This window comes from Melanotaenia boesemani, chromosome 2 (genome assembly GCF_017639745.1).
Source record: "Melanotaenia boesemani isolate fMelBoe1 chromosome 2, fMelBoe1.pri, whole genome shotgun sequence".
Lineage (NCBI taxonomy): Eukaryota > Metazoa > Chordata > Actinopteri > Atheriniformes > Melanotaeniidae > Melanotaenia > Melanotaenia boesemani.
Window position 1 is genome coordinate 6,039,082 of NC_055683.1, and position 20,054 is coordinate 6,059,135.

Here is a 20,054-nt window from a genome sequence, read left to right on the forward strand (position 1 = left end):
GAGCATATTTCATTGCAGATAGTTGGTGATATTAATTATACCACAGTTTTCTGTATGGTTTTCATTAGTCAGTTCAGTACAGTCCTCTGTGAACCTGGATAGGGAGGGGATGCTGGCAGAGGAATACTGCTGTATACAGCCTCCTGGAGCTGAACAAAACCAGGCATTCCTCATGGAGGTGTTTATACTCCACAAACTGGTGTGGTCCATCCTCATGCAATCTGTCAGTGTATTCACAATGTCATCGTCAGCAGAATATTCATCCAGCAGAAATAAAACTACTTCAGGAGAGACATGTTGACACATTGTGAGCAATTCTGTTTGTTAATATGCAGAAAATGACACGTACTGTCTATAAAAATCCTGACTATTAAGACAATACGATGTTAATTTTAGCTCAGTTTTACATCTCAGTAAATATAGGTTCAGATACATGTGGATGCGCAATCAGTCCATTTTGCTTTGGAACTGCAACTGTATTAGCTTAATCCAATAAACACAGAATATTAAGTCAATATTGATCTTTGGTATTTTGAAGTTTAAGCCAGCAAGAACCATTACCTAACATTTAGAGACTATAACCAAAATGTTGTGCAGTAGCAGAGCATTACCTAAAGTCCCAAACTTCTCTATAGCTGGTTTTTTCTATATTGAGTTCAACTATTAGCTTAGCCCAACAAATGCAGAATGTTAACCTAAAGTTAGCCAAGGGTTCTCCTAAATTTAAATAGATAAAAACCATAAAGTAATATTACACCGTGGAGAAATGAAGAAATTGGAAAGCTGCAAAGAAATTGCAGGATAGCAGAGAGGCAATGGAGAAAAACAAAACTAACAATCCATTTTGAAAATTTACACTCAAAATTTACAATATTACTCTTAAACAGGCCAGAACACCCACTTCTTAAACCTCATCACAGATGACATAAACAACCCCAAATTCCTTTTTGAAACCATTGATCTTTTAATAAATGTTGATTTTAACAAGTCCTCCATGACACCATCAGATGCTGCATGTGAAGACTTTGCAGACCACTTCAGAAATAAAATCGATACCATCAGATGATCTTTTGAATATTGTGAATTACTCTCTCCAGAAAGGTGCTTTTCCATCTCCCTTCAAAGTGGCAGTGGTGAGGCCCCTTCTGAAGAAGACTAACTTAGACCTCACTAGTCTTAATAATCACGACCCGTATCCAACCTACCATTTTTAAGTAAAATCATCGAAAAAGTTGTTTTTATTCAATTAAATGACTTCTTGGATTAATATCAGTCTGGTTTTTGGACAAACCACAGACGACCCTTTTAAAGATCGTTAATTACCTCAGGTGTAACTTTGATGCACAGAAACTTTCAGTTCTGGTTCTACTGGATCTAAGTGCCCCCTTTGATACAGTACATCACCAGATTTTATTAGACATAATCAGAAGTCTGGTGGGCCTCTCAGTTACTGTTCTTAATTGGTTTACTCCTATCTCACAGATCATCAGTTTTATGTAAGTATGGAAACATTGTCTCAAAGACCCATAAAATCCAATGTGGGGTTCCCCAAGGATCAATTCTAGGCCCACTTCTTTTTAATCTGTACATGGTGCCTCTTGAGTATGTCATCAGGATATACACCATTGATTTCCACAGCTATGCTGATGATACACAGCTTTACATTGCGTGTCTCCTGATGACCTGGGGCCAGTTAATGTATTTTTAAACTGTATTTTAGATATTAAGTCATGGAAAGCAGAGACGGTCTTACAGCTCAGTCAGGACAAAACTGAAGTTTTAATTGTCGGCCCTGAAGACAAGAAAGAGGTTGTTTTATCAAAATTACACAACTTTAACTAAGTATGTGAGAAATCTGGGTGTCCTTTTATTTCTAGTAGATTAGATTACTGTAATGCCCTGCTCTCTGGTCTTCCCAGAAAGTCTATTTCTAACCTACAATTACTCCAGAACTCAGCGGCACGTGTTCTGACTACAACCAGAGAGCGGGAACACATCACACCAGTTTTAAAATCGCTGCATAGGCTCACCATGTGTTTCAGGATCGATTTTAAGGTTCTTACAGTTATTTATAAATGTCTTAATGGTCTTGGGCCCTCTTATTTATCAGATCTGCTTTTAAATTATGAACCCTCGCGGACCCTAAGATCCTCTGGTACCGGCCTTTTAGTTGTTCCCAAAGTCAGAACCAAGACTTATGGTGAGGCCTCGTTCCACCACTATGGGCCTCGACTGTGGAACAGCCTGCCAGAGACCCTCAGGGCTGCAGAGACTGTTGATGTTTATAAAAACAGGCTCAAGATCTTTCTTTTTAGTTTAGCATATAGCTGAATTTTATTTGTTATTGATCTAGATTTTTGCTTATTTAATCATATATACTTCTGTTATTCTTACCACCTATTTATGTGGCTCTGTTTTATTGTTTTACTTCTTATTGTTTTATTTTTACCTTAGTACAGTTTTATAAACACCTTTCTTTTATTTTATTTATTTATTTATTTTTCCTGAACTCCTTTATCTGTATTTTTATTATTGTCAATCTTATCAGTACTTATTGTTTATAGGTTTATTTATTCTTGTTTTTACTTTTTAACTCCAGTGTTTAATCCTGGGGATCCTTCACACTGGTAGCTCTGCCTGCCCTGTCTGTGGGGTTGTTGCCATGGTGACTACTCTTGTCTGTGTGGCTGGGGGTCCTGCACTGCAGCGCTGTGGCTGTGGTGTGGACCCCAGCCTGCCCTGACCTACTTGGTTCCTGTGATGGTGCCTTCTGTGGTCATGGGTGGGCTGGCTTCCGGTGTGACTGGATCCTCAAGATATTGTTTCATTTTTAGTGATGGGAGTTTATGTTAGTACAGAATGGGGTATGGGCAGAGTGTTAATGTGCTCTGTTTGTATGTGAGTTTGTGTGCGATTGTATCTTCTTTTTTTTGGTCCTATTCTTTGATATGTGAAGTTAAATTTTGTTTTTAATGTGCATAATTTGTTTTTATTATGTACAGCACGTTGTGTTGCTTTGTGCATGAGAAGTGCTCTATAAATAAAATTTGATTTGATTTTAATATTTAGAAAATATTAGCATGAAGCTGCATAGCCTCAGAACATTACTTAAATACCCAATTTCTTTTGACTTGTATTGCATTCTGCATCACTTAATGTTGTGTGTATCATATTTGATAAATACACTTTCAGAGACCTTTTGCATCATTTTATGGTAAAAACTTTGCTCAAAACCCTGTTGGAGACAATCTGATACTTGTCTGCTGCTCCCTATTGGATACCTTTTGCTAATTATTTTTGTTGTTTAATTTTCTTTTACATTTTTTTAAAGAACCAAATAAAGACCTCAGATTAAAAATTTTAATTTTCTCCCAACATTTCATTGGGTCAATTATTGGGCTTTAGAGGGTTAATATGGTCCAATACAATTTGATACAACTATTGTCAGAAATATGTTTGAAATTTGTGTTGCAGCAATGCTTGCACAAACAGTACAGCTCATTAAAGTTACATGTTTACAACATTACCAACAAAAACCTCAGACATAAACCCACACATACACACACAAAAAGAAAACTAATGTGAAAAAATCTGCAAGTTACCCGAAGGTTCCTTCGCTTCTGCCATTCAGAGAATGTTTTGACAAACAAAATGTGCAATTAAAAAAAAAGTTATATCTATAATAATAACGGATTCAATATTGTGCTTTACTGCTGACCGCACTCAAAGCACTTACACTAGATCCATTATTCATCCACTCGTGTAGCCACAGCTGCCCTGGGGCAGACGGACAGAAATGTGGCAGCCAATGTGCGCCAACGGCCTCTCCAGCCACCACCAAAGCATTCATACACCACTGATCCCGACACTGGAGGTAAGGAGGGTGAAGTGTCTTACCCAACGACAAAATGACAAAGGACTGAGGGGGTGGGAATCAAACCCCTGACTTTCCGGTCTGTGGACGACCTGCTCTGCCACCTGAGCTGCTGCTGCCCTACATCAGGTGAAACATTTGTGGTGAAACATTTGACAATTAAAACAATATTTCTGGCAATATTCTCAGCATGAAAAAGAAACTTTCCTGGAGACAAAATGTCCTGACTGTGCATGGAAAAACAACAAAAAAAACATGTTTTAAAATCTCATTTTCAATTTGCAAAAACTATTTAGATAATAATAATAATAATACAAATCTTTAAGCTTGACTGACACAAAGACTTACAGAAGTTGAAGAAAGAGTTTATTTCAGCTGCGAGAGTTACATTCCTATAAATGATCCCTTGCAACACCAGAGTTTCAAACATCAGAAGGAGTGACGCTGGCTCTGATCCAGAGGCACTCTGAACCTTTTGAAGAGAGAAAATGACTCATTCTATATTTTTTTTTCCTCCAAGATAAAGCATGCTCTTATAGGTTTGACCTCTTTCGGCTCTCTGTGTAACATATTTCTATCCCTATTTCACAAATCATATTTTATCAGTGACTGAAATTTTCATCCATTTTGCAGCTTCTGTGGCTCTCTCTTTCTTTCCCTTCCAGTTTTTCCTTTTCTATATCTTCCCCTCTTTACGCCTTTGTTTCAGTGAAGTGCATTCCAACAATTCTCCGCTGTCAGTCACCCTCTCTCCCATTCAGACCCATTCGTTAGCTGATGCTGACAGATCTTTGCTGAGACATGAAGGATTTGAGCTGCCATACGTTTGCCAAACTCCGCTCATTCCTGCTTGGTTAGTGTAGCAAAATAGGAAGAAAATGTACCTGAGGGAGCATTGTTACACAGCTAGATTTATTTGTTTATAGAAACTTTAGATGTAAACCATAGTTTACTGTAATTTGTTGACGTCATATTGTCTGAGAACTTAACTGAGTGGTAGATTTCCAAATTGAGCTTTGGTGTTTGTAGTAAGTCTGTTTTGTTTAATGTATTTTGCTGATGGACAGTTATCCTAAATAAAAGGACCATAAGTGTTTCTTAGCCTGTGCCATGGCTCAGAATGAATAAACTAGCCACCCTGCACTCAAATGTACCCTGTTTTAACTTATAAACCAATTCAGAACATTCCTGCATCTGGGATCAGGAAACCTGAGAACCAGGGTGAGTCTAGAGAGGGCAAACTGACGACTTCCCATTAGTCCATTTGGTCTACATGATCCTGTATTATCCCAGAGACACGTGCTGGAGACAAACTATCCCTGCGACTAATCAAGGGTCACTTGTCTCCCCTCTTGATTGTGATGCATGTGACAGCAGCCCGAAGTCCACCTCTGCACACATACTAAAGCATAAACTCCCACGTCCTCTTTTGTGACACATGCAGTGAATTCATGTTTTTCATTTGGAAACGTTGACCATAGAGGGGTGGTAGAGGAGATGCCAGCTATGCGTTTTCTGCGTCAAATTAACCACTGAAGCTTTTCAGCCAACACCAGACAAAAAACCGCATGAAATCAAATGCCATCATTGTTCAATCGAAGATTAGTTCAGGCCACTGTGACCCTCACCGGATCTTCTGAAAAGCTCTTAAATATTTTAGCGAGTGCTGTCATTTCTCACTCAAATGTTAAACATAGAGGGCCCTCTGTCCTCGTTCATGGTTGAAATGGTGGCAGGCTCAGGACAGTGAGCGTGCACAGATGTGTGTATGTGTGTGCATGAGGGGGTGAGATCTGCTTTAACATGTGTGAATGCTCTTTATGTGAAACATAACTGAATCTGTGTTTTTGCACATTATTTGAATGCTAGCTTAAGACTTTAGCTTTACAAAGATAGATTATGTATGTATACATGCACAAGACTGAAATGTGTGTTTCTGCAGGCACATGGCTGGGTTTTATAGGTACAGGTGCCTCCACAGTATTTCTTTGACTGTTTCTTATTAAGTTGTCGCCACAGCAGAGATTGATGGATGGCTTTCTCTCAGTGGGATTGTGGTGAGATGTTACAGTCGCAGGTGTGTGTGTATGAAAGCCTACCAAAGTGAGATATGAATGCAGGTTCCTGGTGGGAAAATCCCTGCCTCTAGTCAAGAACCTGTCCTCCCCCCCTCCTCATCCTCCTCTTCTTCCTCTCCTCCTCCTCCTGCTCTTTCCTTTCTCCTTAGAAACACACTACACACTCATGTTTTGGGAGCAACAACCTTAGAATAAAGCAAAGTATGTTCTCATGTTTGCTATTATAAAGTTGGCAACACAAATACATGATAAAAGGAAGCATGTTGGGCACAAACCTGGAGGTAACCAAGAAATAAAAAATATATATATATCAAAAACAGACATCAAGGTCTCTTTACTCTACATAGTTATCTTTACAGACTTTTTATCTGACCCCAAAACACTTATGTGTGAATAAACTGAGTCAGTTCTGACGTTTTCATCATTTTTCTTTACGTCACCTCTTCCTTAGTATTGGATTGCATCGGTATCCCAAGTCACAATACTGGCAGTGGCCTTGGTCAAACGTGAATATGAAACGGAGTGTAAATATAGCTCCACAGCTCATGCTGCTTCCTCCATTGCCTCTTGTTAGAAAAACAATGGCATCCTATTATTCACCGGGCTATGACTGAACTGGAAGAAAAGACTGCAGGAACAGTCTTTGTACTGTAGCTACAGTGATGCCTTCAGTCAGAAACTACTTTTGATGCAGTTTAGCCCTTCACTTGTTTTGTTCTTTCACCCTAAAAAAACATTCTTGTTCTTTTCAACCTGTCTCGTAACATTAAGAAGCCATTTGAAACCTGCAAGGTCGGCTAGCTGATTTACTATTTTTGGGTTTAAAATGCTTGAACATGCAGAGTCACCATCGGGCATTGTTCAAAAATGTTCCCTAAACATGAGTGACCATCAAAAAGGTCAGAACTCTGAGAATAACTCCTGTGGTATTTAAAAACACTTTGTTTTGCCTACTGATAGCCTAGCTAGATGGGATGCTGAGGTAATAAGAGGAGTCAGTTGGCATGGCAACTATCCCGGTGACCTCTCAAGCAAAGAATCTGCATAAAGGCTTGTTATGCAAGCGACTGAATTTGAGGTTAAAGAGTTGTTCATAAATTATAAGTTTGACAGAGACAAGGATTTAATGGGGTTTATAGGGCTGTAAATGTTTTATGAGTAAATTATTATAACCGTAATTCCAAAAATGTTGGAATGATAAAAATAAAAATGTGTAAAATATAAATAATAACAAAATACAATGATTTGCTAATCCCACATGCCCTTATTTTTCCCAACAGAACATAAACAACATATAGCTGCTAAAACTGAGACATTTTAAATTTTCATGGAAAATATCAACTCATGTTTAATTTAAAGGCAGCAACACTTCTCAAAAAAGTTGGAACGGGGGCAACTAAAGACTAAAAGTAATTGACACAGGTCAAAAACAACTGGAGGAATATTTGACAAGTAATTAGGTTACTGGCTACAGCTCAGTAACATGACTGGATATAAAAGGAGCATTTAAAAGAGGCAGAGCCTTTCAGATGTAAAGACTGGCAGAGATTCACCAATCAGTTTACCAAACTCCATTTAAAAATTGTGAAACGGTTTTATTAAAATTATTCCTCAACATAAAATTACAAACAGTTTAGAGAATCAGGAGAAATCTCTGTGTGCTGGGGATGAGGCCAAAGGTCAAAACTGGATGAAGAACGTGAACACTTTCCAGAAAAACTGCATTTTTTTGGGGGGGGGGACTCATTTCAAATGTTCTGAGACAAAGAGAAAAACTGGTCTGTAGTCAAATGAATCAAAATTAGAAATTATGTTTGGAAACTATGGACGCTGTGTCCTGTGGACAGAAGAGGAGATGGACCATCAGCGGACACTACAAAGTACTACATCTCTGATGGTATGGGGTTGCATTTGTGCCTACGGCATGTACAGCTGCAGTGTTTTCAAGCAACATCCAGACAACACCGCTTTCAGGAAAAGCCTTGCTGATTTCAGCAAGATAATGCTAAACCACTTACTGCATCCATGGCTTTGCAGAAGAAGAGTCCCGATAAACACTTCTGGTGTACATAAATAAACTAGTGATGGAAGAATTCAGATCCTCATATAAATGTTTTTATTTGAAACATATGCAAACCCATCTGAGAATGATAGCTGCACCAAAAAATGACATTTCATTACTTAGCTTTTTACTAGTGCACTAATGGAAAAGTCACAAGAAAGAATTTATTTATTTGATTTGTAGGTAGAAAGATTAGTTCAATATAATGCAGCATATTCCATCCCCCACTATATAAATGTAAATAATAGTAAATGTATTTATTTTTCACTTTCCTTCACTACTCATGATTATAATGATGATATCTGTTAAAATCTAAACATATGTTGCACACAGAAAAGTCAGAAAAGCTTATGGATTAAAAGGGGAAAAGGGAAAGAAAAAAAAGAGAAAGAAATTGGCCCAACCTCACAAATATCTGTATAAATGACTCAGGAAGAAATATTGCGGAGTGGGTGCTGCGAGGCGGCTGTTTGCGCGCTAATGTTGCGCACTAATTCTTCTGGCAGGGGGCGGGAGAGAGATACAGCCAAGCGGACCAAGAGCACAGAGTCAATCCCCTCACCACCACCACCACCCCTGCTGCTGCCGCTGCGTAATCAGGCTCCTCCAGGGCTGAGGCGCACCGAGCCACACAGCACTTTGCTTCTTGATAAGACTCCTTGGAAGAAGAGGACCGCAAACTACCGTCCTGCGACAACATTTCAGCCTGTACCAGCCGGATTTTGGAATGCATCACGGTTAATGGAGGACAGATTAGATGACTGTTGGAAAAATTAGTCAAATGGATCTTTAACTGTTTTTCCCTATAAATTTAAACACATTTGGAGTACTTTTGAACTTTACTTATTCTATATTGTTGTGGATATTTTTGTCTTTTTTTTGTGAAATATGGACCTTTTTTGTGCGGAAATGCCATAGAATCTCTGGTTAGTGACGCTTAATACTCTTTAGACTTTTTTGCGCCTGTAGCAAAACATAAACTTCTTATGAGTGGAAACTTCTGAGTAACAGAGTGGCTTAGACTCAAAACTGAAGAAAAACGACTTAGAAAAATAACCAAATACTTCTTATCACCCCAGGTTTGTGTCTCTAAGGAGGACTTAAAAGAGTTTTGGCGACGCTGAACGAACACAAGCGCATTTTTATTTTTCTTCATCCATCTGCGGGCGGCTCTGCTGAGGGTCAGCAGTGCGGACGGCAGCTTGCACGCGCGCGCAGCTCCGCAGGGCGAGCCGCTGTCCCCTCGCGCGCAGTGCTGAGCAAAGAGGGCTCTCTCGCGCTTCCATAAATGCCCGGTCCGTCGAAGAGGCTCGAGGCTGGGCAGCAAGATGAGCTCGTGGGTACAGCTGCTGCTCGTGTTGCTGGCGGCGTGTCTGCGGTTTGGCGTGGCCGAGGTGAGTTCAAGTCACAATACGAGAAAAGAAATAAATATTTACAGGCGCACTTTTTGTTTTATGCGCCACTTTACAAATGAGTCTCTGAAACTTGAAACACAAGTTTTATTAAATGTTTTAAACGAACATTGACAGGACAGACAAGTAAAAGGGTTTCGTAATAAATTAGCTTGTACAAACTTAACCTATTTTAAGTTGTAGGCCTATGGCTAAAATTTATTTTAATTTGAGGCATTCGTGATTAGACATGTTATATATACTACATTTAGATTAAACTTCCTGTAATTTATGTTCTAGTTCTCCTACATGTATTTAGACATACACCATGAAATGATAATGAATCCAAGTAATTTTAAAAAAGAAGAAACACAAGAAGTAGTGCACCTGCTTTACTGTATTGTCTCTGTGTAATGTTGCGGGATGCTGTTATCTCTCCCAATAAATGGCCTTATGGAGGGATGTCCAAAGGCTAGACACATGCAGAGGTGGTGGATGGTGGGTGATGTACCAGGAAAGGGGGGGGGGGGGGGGGGGGGGGGGGGGGGGGTGCTATTCCATCTGCAGCTGGATACTCCACGTGGTTTACTCAGGGATGAGGTTCCAGATGTTGAGTGCAGCTGTAAGTCTGTCAGTTAGCACCATCACGCTCTTCACATAACAGTGCAAATCTGTCTGTAACTTTGCTCTGAGATGTGATGAAACAGGAATCAGGATGGATGGATGGAGTCTGACCATCTGCTGAGGTCAAACAGGAAGCTGAAACTCTACCTATGGGTTTTGAGTGGGTCAAGTGAGGCTCTGAAAAACAATGTTATGTTCATTTCAGAGCAAATTTGTAGCTCAAAGTCAGATTTTTATCAGTCTTTCATCAAGATATTGTCTGTGTCTGACCTTGTTACTTCATCTGCACAATAACTTTCATGTGACTTCACAAAGACAAATGGGGTTAAAATACAAATAAAACATGGCATTTATGGGGAAAAAAAAGTTTCCATTTCTCCTCATGTGGAAATGGTAACATTTTCTCCAAGAAATGAGAGTACACACGTTTCTATAAGTGACAATGATTCATTTTTTCTGTCTCTGAAGCTCCCAAAACATCCCTTTTTACTGCCTCCCATAAAGTAAAATTTTGAGCTATGATGACTTTAACTTGTCATCAAGCTTCCGTCTCATTTTGGAGCTTTTGCAGGCACCACATGTATAAGAAATCTCAATTTTTCTCAGGCTAAGTGTTTTACAGGGAAAAGTTATGAAGGCTTTGAGGTGTACAACCAGGAATTCCCCAGGTCTAATTTTAAAGTTTAAAGAATCGCAGCTGGAAAATGATTGAAACTGTAGGTTCATTGAAGCTCCGTATTGAAAGAGGATTACAATAAGAAGGTTAATTAACATTTTTATCTCAACTCTGCTTTTGGTTTTGTGGAAAGCTGTAATGATTATATTGATTCAACAGACCACCAACAGTTTCTAACAAACATGAAGTCATAATTATTCTGAACTACATCAGGCGCCTTTCCAAAACTCTGAGCTGAATTGACAATGGAATTAATTAAACACTCATCTTATTTGCACATTGCTGTGCTGCACACGTGTTGGCATACTTTCAGATGCTACATGTAAAACCTTCCACATGTTCTGCGGCTGCTGCCGCCAGCAGACGCGACCCCCTAATTATATACGATTAGACGTTCCCCCTCCGCCGCAGCCTCTGCCTGTACCTGGCATTCCTCAATGAGTCCAACAGCCCTCCAGGGGGATGGGGAAGCTGCTGCAGGTGATCAGTACTGGCTTATGTCAAAATGAGTGCTTTTAAAGCATGTAAAATGGCATCAGTGTTTTAACAGATGATACAACTATTTTATCAGTAAAAGCTGGTTATTTGAAACAGCCTAAGTTAGACAACACTAGATGCAGTAAAGATAGACTGTACTAATGTTTTGTTTTATTTTTTTATAAAAATTTTATTTTAAAGGCTTAATGGTGTCATTTTAAAAATGTTTTTGCTCATCTAGTTGCAGGTCTTATTAAATTCACATATAGGCAGATGTTTTATAATAATGATATGCTGAATGTGATATTTTGCACATTTAACATTATTAATGCATGTTTACATGCTCTGTTCTCCGCTTTGCATCTGTTTGTTTTTTGGGGGGGAATTGAAGTGTTTATTTAATATTTCCTGCTTATACACAAATTGCCATGACAGCAGGCACCACCACGAACAAAGGCACACATCCCCCTAATTAACATCGGACACAATTAGCCAAGCAGGCTGGCTTGTTCCATCAGCAAAGGGAGGAAATAATCACGATCAGACCTCAGGGGGCATCGGCAGCTCTGCAAAAGAGATGCAAGAGTAATACAGCAGGCATTTCCCTGCGTTATTATTTGACTGTCTGACAAGCAAACCAACAATGGGGGAATGTCAACGGCAAACAGCGTGGGCAGGGTGAGAGTGCACGTCCGTCCACGGATGGTTGCTTCCTTTGGCTGAAACCTACTCGCCGCTGGGATTCATTATGTTCTCCAGAAGCTGAATGAAATCAAACACACAGTTTAGTTAACTGTACTGAACTCACTAAAATGAACTTGTGTTAAAAAGCTTTTGCTCATGCTGTATCTCATTCCATCGTCCCATGAGAAGACAAGTGAAAGCAAGTGAACCTCATCCAAAGCATTTAAAGCAACGTTAGGCAGTGCTTCGACCCACGTCTGATCCTTTTCCATTTCAACCCGTCTTTTATTCACCTATTATTCCTCTCTCTCTTTTTTAGATGCACCTCCCTTCTCTCATCCTCTCTATATCACTCCTTCCCCCACTTCCTGACTCCTTCCTTGCCCCTTTGACCCCTAAATGTTAGCAGATGAGAGGACACAACGCCAATAGTCATTCACCCTGCTCTTAGTGACCATTGTGTGTCTGCTTTGGTCAGTTCTCCCCCTCCCTGGTTGTCTCTAACCCATTAATGACCAGAGGGGGTTAAACTCACAGTCAAATCCCTACCATCACAATGTAGAGCTGCTGCTTGGGTTTTTACATGTGACACCATGGAAATGCATCATGTTATTTAAGAAAATTAAAAGATCTAAAGAAAAGAAAATTCTTTTGCTTTCTAAATGCATGGCATGAAAAAGATTTCCCCGTCCAGTATATGCAGTGTAGTAGGATGACAAAGCAGTGTCAGAGTCAGAGTGTTTGGACAAAAACAGACATTTTAGACACGAAGAATAATACCAGAAGAATATGGATATGAATACACATAATCATTTATGTGTTTCTTTTTAGTGTAGCTGAAATATTCACTTGCAAACAATCCCTTCACAGAACCGCAACTTATTACAAATGTCCCTTATAAGTGTTCCTGGTTCATGTTTGCAATGTCACTTTTAAATTTAAGGTAAAATTGTTCAAATTTATTAGTATTATTTAATGTCCAGTGAAAGAACTCTGCAGTTCCTCCTGCACAATGATTGAAAATGTTTGTTTCTGTGGTGTCTTGTATTAACTGAAGTGTGTGTTGCAGGGGGACGCTCTGCCTGCAGCCCTGGTGGAGCTGGTTAGAAACAGCCCCATCTCCTCCATAGAGGACCTTCAGCTGCTGCTGCTGTCTGACTCCGTAGGTAAAGAACAGAGCTTTCTGATATTTTTACTGATGCACTCTGTGGATGATGCTTCAGATTTTGGTCAAAAAAAAAAAAAAAAGGAGCATCATCCAGAAAATGGACTAAAAATAATATATTAACACATAATTCCATTCACACACTCCAACATACAAAACATCCCATTTTTGTGTTGTATAACCCAACAGAAAGTTCTGAGCACTTAGCAGATGACAGTGTGTACATACAAGATATATTTCTACGAAGCAGCACAACAAAATAAAGCCAAACTATTCAGGGACATTAACTCAACAAAGTCCTGCTAATTTACATAAACATTTATCATTTACAAATATAGATTATTTATGATGGTAGAAAATAAATAAACAAGTGTAAACATTGCTAGTCATAAAACACAAAGCATTAAGTGCACATGAGGTCAGAAATACATATAAATTTTATCGTAGCTAACATAGGTGTAAAAACTGCCTAAAATATATTTCTTTCAGATATTTTATTCAGATGTGAAATTAATTATACTTCTTTCATTTTTTTTTTTTGTTTTAATAATTTTTTTTAAATAACCAAATGGAAGAATCATCCTTGCCGCATGTAGAGGGCACTAGTGTACCATGGAAGAAAACATGAAACAAACGATTCATTTTGAAATCTTTACTTTAGTCAACTGCTGTTTGTGTTTATGTTTACTGTCTCAGAAGGGGAGGATGAGACGTCTGCAGCCAATGGAGGTCACAGACTACCACGGAGCCTCGGTGAGACAATACTCCCTTCTTTCTGTTAATGTAGAAGATAATTTAGAAGAAAAGTTTCTTTTTGCACTCAGATCATGAGAGGCTTGTTGCTATTACCTTCACATCTTCAAAAAAGAATGGTTGGTGTGGATGAATATTTGTCTAAGCTGAATCGTAACTGCATGAATCAAAGGGTTTTGAACAGAGATGGAGAATTACTGATTTTTCTAGCAAACATGCAGACGCTCCATCTTCATTAGCGATGAAAGCTGGGAGTGTTCAGACAGCCTTCCTGTGAGGTGATTAATGTGACCAGCGTGCTCGTAGTGATGTGATATCCTCTCCATTAACTCTGTGATCATTGTTATGATAGAGCAGATGTTACAGATGTCAGAAAGGGTGACTTTGTCACTTCACTCCTATGAGGAGATGCATGCGTTCCTTCATTAATCTTGATGTAAAACATGCTGCATATCCTACATTTACCCTTGTTTGTCAACTTCTGTAAAGCAGAATAATTGCAACTCATAAAGGAAACAGGTTTTTTATTTTTTGTTATTGTCTGTGTGCTTGTTTCTGCTCTGACGCTAACAGAAGCAGCTGTGGTTGATTAGAGTTTAATGAAATTATTGTTATTGTCAGCATTGTGTAAGATTATTAAAAAAAGAAATAGAAATACTGAGGAAATAAACGGGGGAAAAGGAAAGAGAAAATATTACAGAAATAAAATTAGTAGAATTATTGATTAAAAACTAATTACAAAATAAAAATAAACAAGAATAAGATTAGGTATAAGGTAAAGACACACACCAGATATAAAACAAAAATAAATATGGGAAAAATTAAAATCAATAAAAATTAAATGATTAAATGAACAGATAAAATGCATAACATAATAGGTGTAGTAAGAGAAACTTTAAACAATACTTATTTAATAAAGTACTCTTTCTATACTATTCTAGCAGCACTATTTATTTATTAGCCCATTTATTTATACATATTTTTATTTTTGACCGTTGCAGTTTTGCATTGCTTAAACCAGGAGTCTGCAGCTTTACAATGCAAAGAGCCATTTTTCCTTCAGTCCAGCTAAAGAAAACTCATTCAGAGCCGCAGATGTTACAAGACCTTTGGAGAAAACAACTTTTTGTAAAAAAAAAAAAACTATTTTTTATAAATATCTACTAAAGCAAATGTTTTGCCATTTTTGAAGAACCACATTTTAATAAAGAAAAGTGTCAGAATTTTTTTTTTTTAATGGCTCTTTGCAGAAAGAACATAGACACACTTTCTTCTATGGGATGTAGAAATATTAGAGCTGTGTGGAGTTTGCATGTTCTCCCCGTGTATGTGTGGGTTCTTTCTCCTAAAGACATGCCTGGTAGGTTAAAAGGTGACTCTAAACTCCTCCTGAGGGGTGAGTGTGAGCATGAATGGTTGTTTTTCTGTCTGTGTTGGCCCTGCGATGGACTGGTGACCTGTCCGGGGTGTACCCTGTCTCTCACCTGTTAATTGGGTAATAAATGCGATACAGGAAATAAATAAAATAAAGAAAAACATAAAATTTTTGCAAAAAGAGGATAGCGAGGCTTTCTTCCATGGGGTGTAGATATTTGACAATGACAAGAACAAAAAAATAAAAAAAGAAATATTACTGGTGCTTTTAGAGTCATTGTGTTGTGGAAATTCAATGAAAAAAATTTAAAATAGCTAAAAACCTGCATTTGTTATTACATCTTTATTTAAAAATATTAGTTCTTTAGCATTCTCATCCATGTTTTAGGAGTCATTGTGGAAGGTCCAGCGAGCCACAGGTTGCAGACTCCTGGTCTTAATATTATGGGACAGCTTGAAGAAATGTCCAAATGATCTGTGCTAACCACCATTCGGGGGAACAGATCAGGTTGTTTCAACAAAACAATGCATTTTAAAAGGTAATAAAAACTGAAATGATGAAAACTGGGTGAGTTGGGGACTGGGATTCTGTCCTGGTATACTGCACCTCAGTGGTGACTAACTCAATGTTCTGGATTCCCAGATGCTCTTCTTCCATCATCATGAGAAGGTTCACATATCTGTTGCTAATCCTGAGGAGTTAGTTTACCAACCTAACTCAGTGGGTGAAGGGGTTTTGGTTGTAACAGAACGACAAATCCATTTTTAGAAATATGCAGAATGCTAACACCAAAGCTAATGCTAACACCTGTGCTGTCATTAATGCTCACACTCGGTCCCACCTGATGTTCCAGATGCTCAGCCAGCTCAGCAGGCTCTGTGTAAAGTTCGCACTGAGGTAGTGGAGGTCACCCGAGCCATGCTGGACCGCAGCAATGCTAACTTCTTGTTATGGCCTCCATGTGTGGAAGTGCAGCGCTGCTCTGGCTGCTGCAACACCTTACGGCAGAGCTTACAGTGCACCCCTGTCGCCACACACACCAGATACCTGCAGGTAAACAAACACAAACAGTGACTGGAATTAGCTTTATGCAAAGGGACTGGTAGCATCAAAATGTTAATTTAACATCATCTTATAAAATGAATCAGTGATTAGAGAAACTACTTTGGTGATTTTGATGATCTAAACATGCATGCATGCACACAACATGCATAAATACCTAAAACCACACATGATGTTTGTGTTATACTCAGACTTATTCCCTTTGACTTCTTAACCTCTGCAGGTCATGAAGATTGAGTACATCAACAAAAGACCCATTTATGCTAAAGCTGTGGTGTCAGTTGTGGATCATGTGGAGTGCAGATGTCAGCCTGGTCCACGTCTCCCTGCACACAAGAAAAAATCCACTCGCAGACAGCACGTCCACCTGCATCGAAACCAGACGCTCAGCCTAGGGCCTGCACAGAGCCAGGTACTGATGACTTTAACCGCACACCTTAAAACTGTTAAGAGACGACTGCTTAAAAGTTAATAATTCTGTTAATACAGAAAGTTCATTTTTACCTATTTGTTCAGATTTGCTGCTGCTTAACTTCAGATAATAAAAAACAAAAACAAACAAAACACAACAAAGCTGAATTTTGTTTCAATTTACTGTCAAGGTGAAGATGCCCTCCAAAGATGAGCTCCATCATCTGGACGAGCTGAAACAGAACCAGAGGGCCCATCTGGAGGATCTCTTGGAGCAGCACTGGAACCCCAGAGGAGACACCTTCACTCAGCCTGGAGAAGGATACAGTCTCGCAGGAAAGGACATGTCTCCCTCAGGAGAGGCTATTCTGTTTCCTCCGCACTGGGTCATCAACTCCACCAGGCTGCTTGGGACTGAAGATCAAATTGAGAAGCAGGCACAGTGGGAGGATGGTAAGGTGTCAGATGACAACAAAGCGGTTTCCTCAGTGGGAAACATTGATGTGGAGGTAAAAGAAAAATCAGGAGAAGACAAGGAGATACTAACACACAACCCATTAGGGCAAGAAGACAAATCCAGAATTTCTAAGAGCCAAACTAGTGGACTCACTCAGCATGTTACTGAAAATCCACAACTCAGCTTCAGCCCTAGTGAGGAAACTGTTATTGAAAAAGAAAAGAGCAGGTCTCGACCTACCAAAGAGCCGAATCCAGAACCTCGTGAGCAGGCTAGATGGGGAAAAAATGATACTCCAGAGGTGGTGAGGATGTTACAGATTGAGGAGGAAAAGTTGGAAGCGGAGAGAAAAGAGCTTCTGCTTCTCCACAAGAGGTTGGACGAAGAGAAGGAAATACTGCGACAGCAGCAAATCAAGAGAGAAGAAGAGGAAAAGAAGACAGACAGTCAACATCACCTGCACGGGAAACACCCTCCTCATCATCAGCAGCAGCATCCAACAACACAGAAACCAGGTAATAGAAGATAAAACATGTAAGAACATAAGTGCTAAATTACTAAACTGATTTGGTTCAATTTTAGTAATTTTCCTTTTGATTTTGCTCTTAAAGAGACAACTGCATCTACAACTACCACACGACAGCCATCAGCTCCAGCAGGCTCCAGACCCCTAGTCCGTCCACACCACACAAGGAGGAGAATGAGGAAGAATCGCAAACGGATCAGCAAGGCAGCTATGAGAGCGATGCTCATGTAGAAATAAAGTTAACCCAGGTGAACTGCAAGAAAATTTGAATTACGCCCCCTATCCATCCAATTAGTGAATGGAAAATGATAGAAAACATTGCAGTATTTTGGAAGTATTAAGCATGTCTTTGTTGTTTTCCTCTTCAGGGACACAGTGAGCATGGTGCTTTTTGAGGATAATGCAGAGATGAAGCTTCCTTCCTTTTACTATTTATTCATTTGTCAGTAACCTGCTCGTCCTGTGAGATCTCCTCAGTAACACTACTAATGACTGTTTGCTGAACCTGTAATTATTCCTGGGTGGAGTACAAAAGAGGAGGTTAAAGAAAATGGAATATGTGTTTAAAAAAAGACGGACCTTCTCGAGAGAGTGCTGATGGTAAAAGTAACTAGTGGCACCCAAAGACTGACAAAGTGTGTGCAAGCACAGTGCCTGCGGGGCAGAGAAATGCATCGCTGGGGAAATGAGTGCAATCTCCGAATTCCTCTTGGATCCTTGTTTAGATATCAACAGAGAGAAACTGCACTTATATGTTGGCAGAGCAAAGTCCACACAGGGTCTTTAATGTCTTGATTTTTTGATAACCACTGTCAGATTGGAATAAAGAGAAGATTTGGTGGAAAACCGAACAAAAAGTGGAATTAACTTGTGCGTGTAATTAGATAATGTCAGGGACAATCATCAACGGCAGAATTCCCACGTGTGATATCAGTCATTAGCTCACTAAAAAACATATTTAATTATATTTAACTCACTGCAAACACTGGAATAACAGATTAGAGAAAAACCGTCATTTGCATCAGTTGTTTTCTGTTTCAGAATTTCTGCACAGGTGTAACCAAAAAAGACAAGAAAATACCTGTGAGCTGTCTGTGTACTACGCCTCATATTTATTTGTCTTTCCTGTTACTGTGGATTAACTCTGTACAAATACTGCAAATAAGATGTTGCTGAGATGCATTATGTAGAACAGATGTGGCCTGTCTTGGTGTCTGGCTGTGTGGCCCAAACAAGAACAAAGACTGCAATCTTTTTATGTTATATATTTTCTAAAAAGGTCAAACTCTTCTGTGACCTCTTAGTACCATGCAGTGTTTAACGTCTTGTTGTGCTTGTTTTGTATGCCTCATATATCAGCTACTGCCTCTCACCTAGTAGCTGCTGGGATAGGCTCCAGCCCCCCTGTGACCCTACATTGGAAAAAGCAGGTTTAGAATATAAATGAATGAATATAAATGCAGAAACAGTCAAAGCTCCTTTCACTTTCTATTTGGAAACTTAAAAGATCAAAGTAAGCACTCATTTTAGAGCCAGTACAAAACCTAACTTACCAATCGTAGACTATCTGTGTCCAATTATCTCCCTTTGTAGTGACATGAGGAAACACACATCTGATGCTGTTTTGTGTTTAATAATTCCAAATCAGCCAGACATCTTAAATTATTGAAAAACATGGTTTGTATGTTTTATGTGCCAACTTACAACTGTTACTTATTGTCAGTTTTATTATAAGATATGATGAAAAATAGGAATGTTTGTGATAACTTTGCCACATAATGCTATTTTCATATGGGTATAAGAAGCTAATGTGCTTAAATTAATTTTGTTTGTGTTTTTATTCTCTTTTCATCCATTTCCAAATGGCAACAGAATGACTGCTCGTACAGGAGTAAAGCGAGCAGATTCCTGGCACATTTCATCCACCATTTGTTGCACTTTGAGAACAAATAATGTCAAAATGGCCATTTTAGAGACCTCATCAAAACCTCTAATTTTGTCATGCATCACTTTTATCAGAATCGGCCTTTGCAAAGATAATGTTCACATATTCTACTATGATGTGATATAGACTTTAGTGCTACAACTGCATCATTCCAATTTATCCTAAAACTGTTTTTTTAGGCAAGCCTGAAACATTTTTCATTTTTCCAATGTGCCATCTTAATTTGTTCTTCTCCAGTAACACATACAATAACAGTATTCTGATTCCTGTTCCCTTTACTATGACTATACAGGCAAAGTATTAAAATACACCTTGTGTTTGCAGAAATGTACTCATGTCATTATGGGTATGCAGTTTTGAAACAGAGGCCTCAAAATAGGCACAGAGCTCAAAGGGTTAATTTAGCAATTTAGCATGCTAAAACTGCTAATTTGTAGCTTATGAAACAGAACTTACAAAGTTCCTGTTCTGTCCTGGACAAACTGACATGTTCG

General features: G+C 38.9%; 1 protein-coding gene across 2 annotated transcripts; it reads left to right on the forward strand.

The window, feature by feature from the left end:
- Positions 1-8,582: 8,582 nt before the first annotated feature.
- pdgfbb (platelet-derived growth factor beta polypeptide b) lies at positions 8,583-20,054 on the forward strand. Of its 2 annotated transcripts, XM_042008136.1 has the most exons (9): positions 8,583-8,940; positions 9,094-9,408; positions 12,936-13,032; positions 13,728-13,784; positions 16,013-16,212; positions 16,445-16,633; positions 16,824-17,604; positions 17,701-17,863; positions 17,984-20,054. In XM_042008136.1, the coding sequence occupies exons 2-8, from the start codon at positions 9,343-9,345 to the stop codon at positions 17,844-17,846; spliced, it is 1,536 nt and encodes a 511-aa protein (XP_041864070.1). In that variant the 5' UTR covers positions 8,583-8,940; positions 9,094-9,342; the 3' UTR covers positions 17,847-17,863; positions 17,984-20,054. The 2 variants fall into 2 exon arrangements, with proteins under 2 accessions (XP_041864070.1, XP_041864079.1); XM_042008145.1 differs by lacking the exons at positions 8,583-8,940; positions 9,094-9,408 and having other exon boundaries at positions 12,990-13,028; positions 17,984-20,053.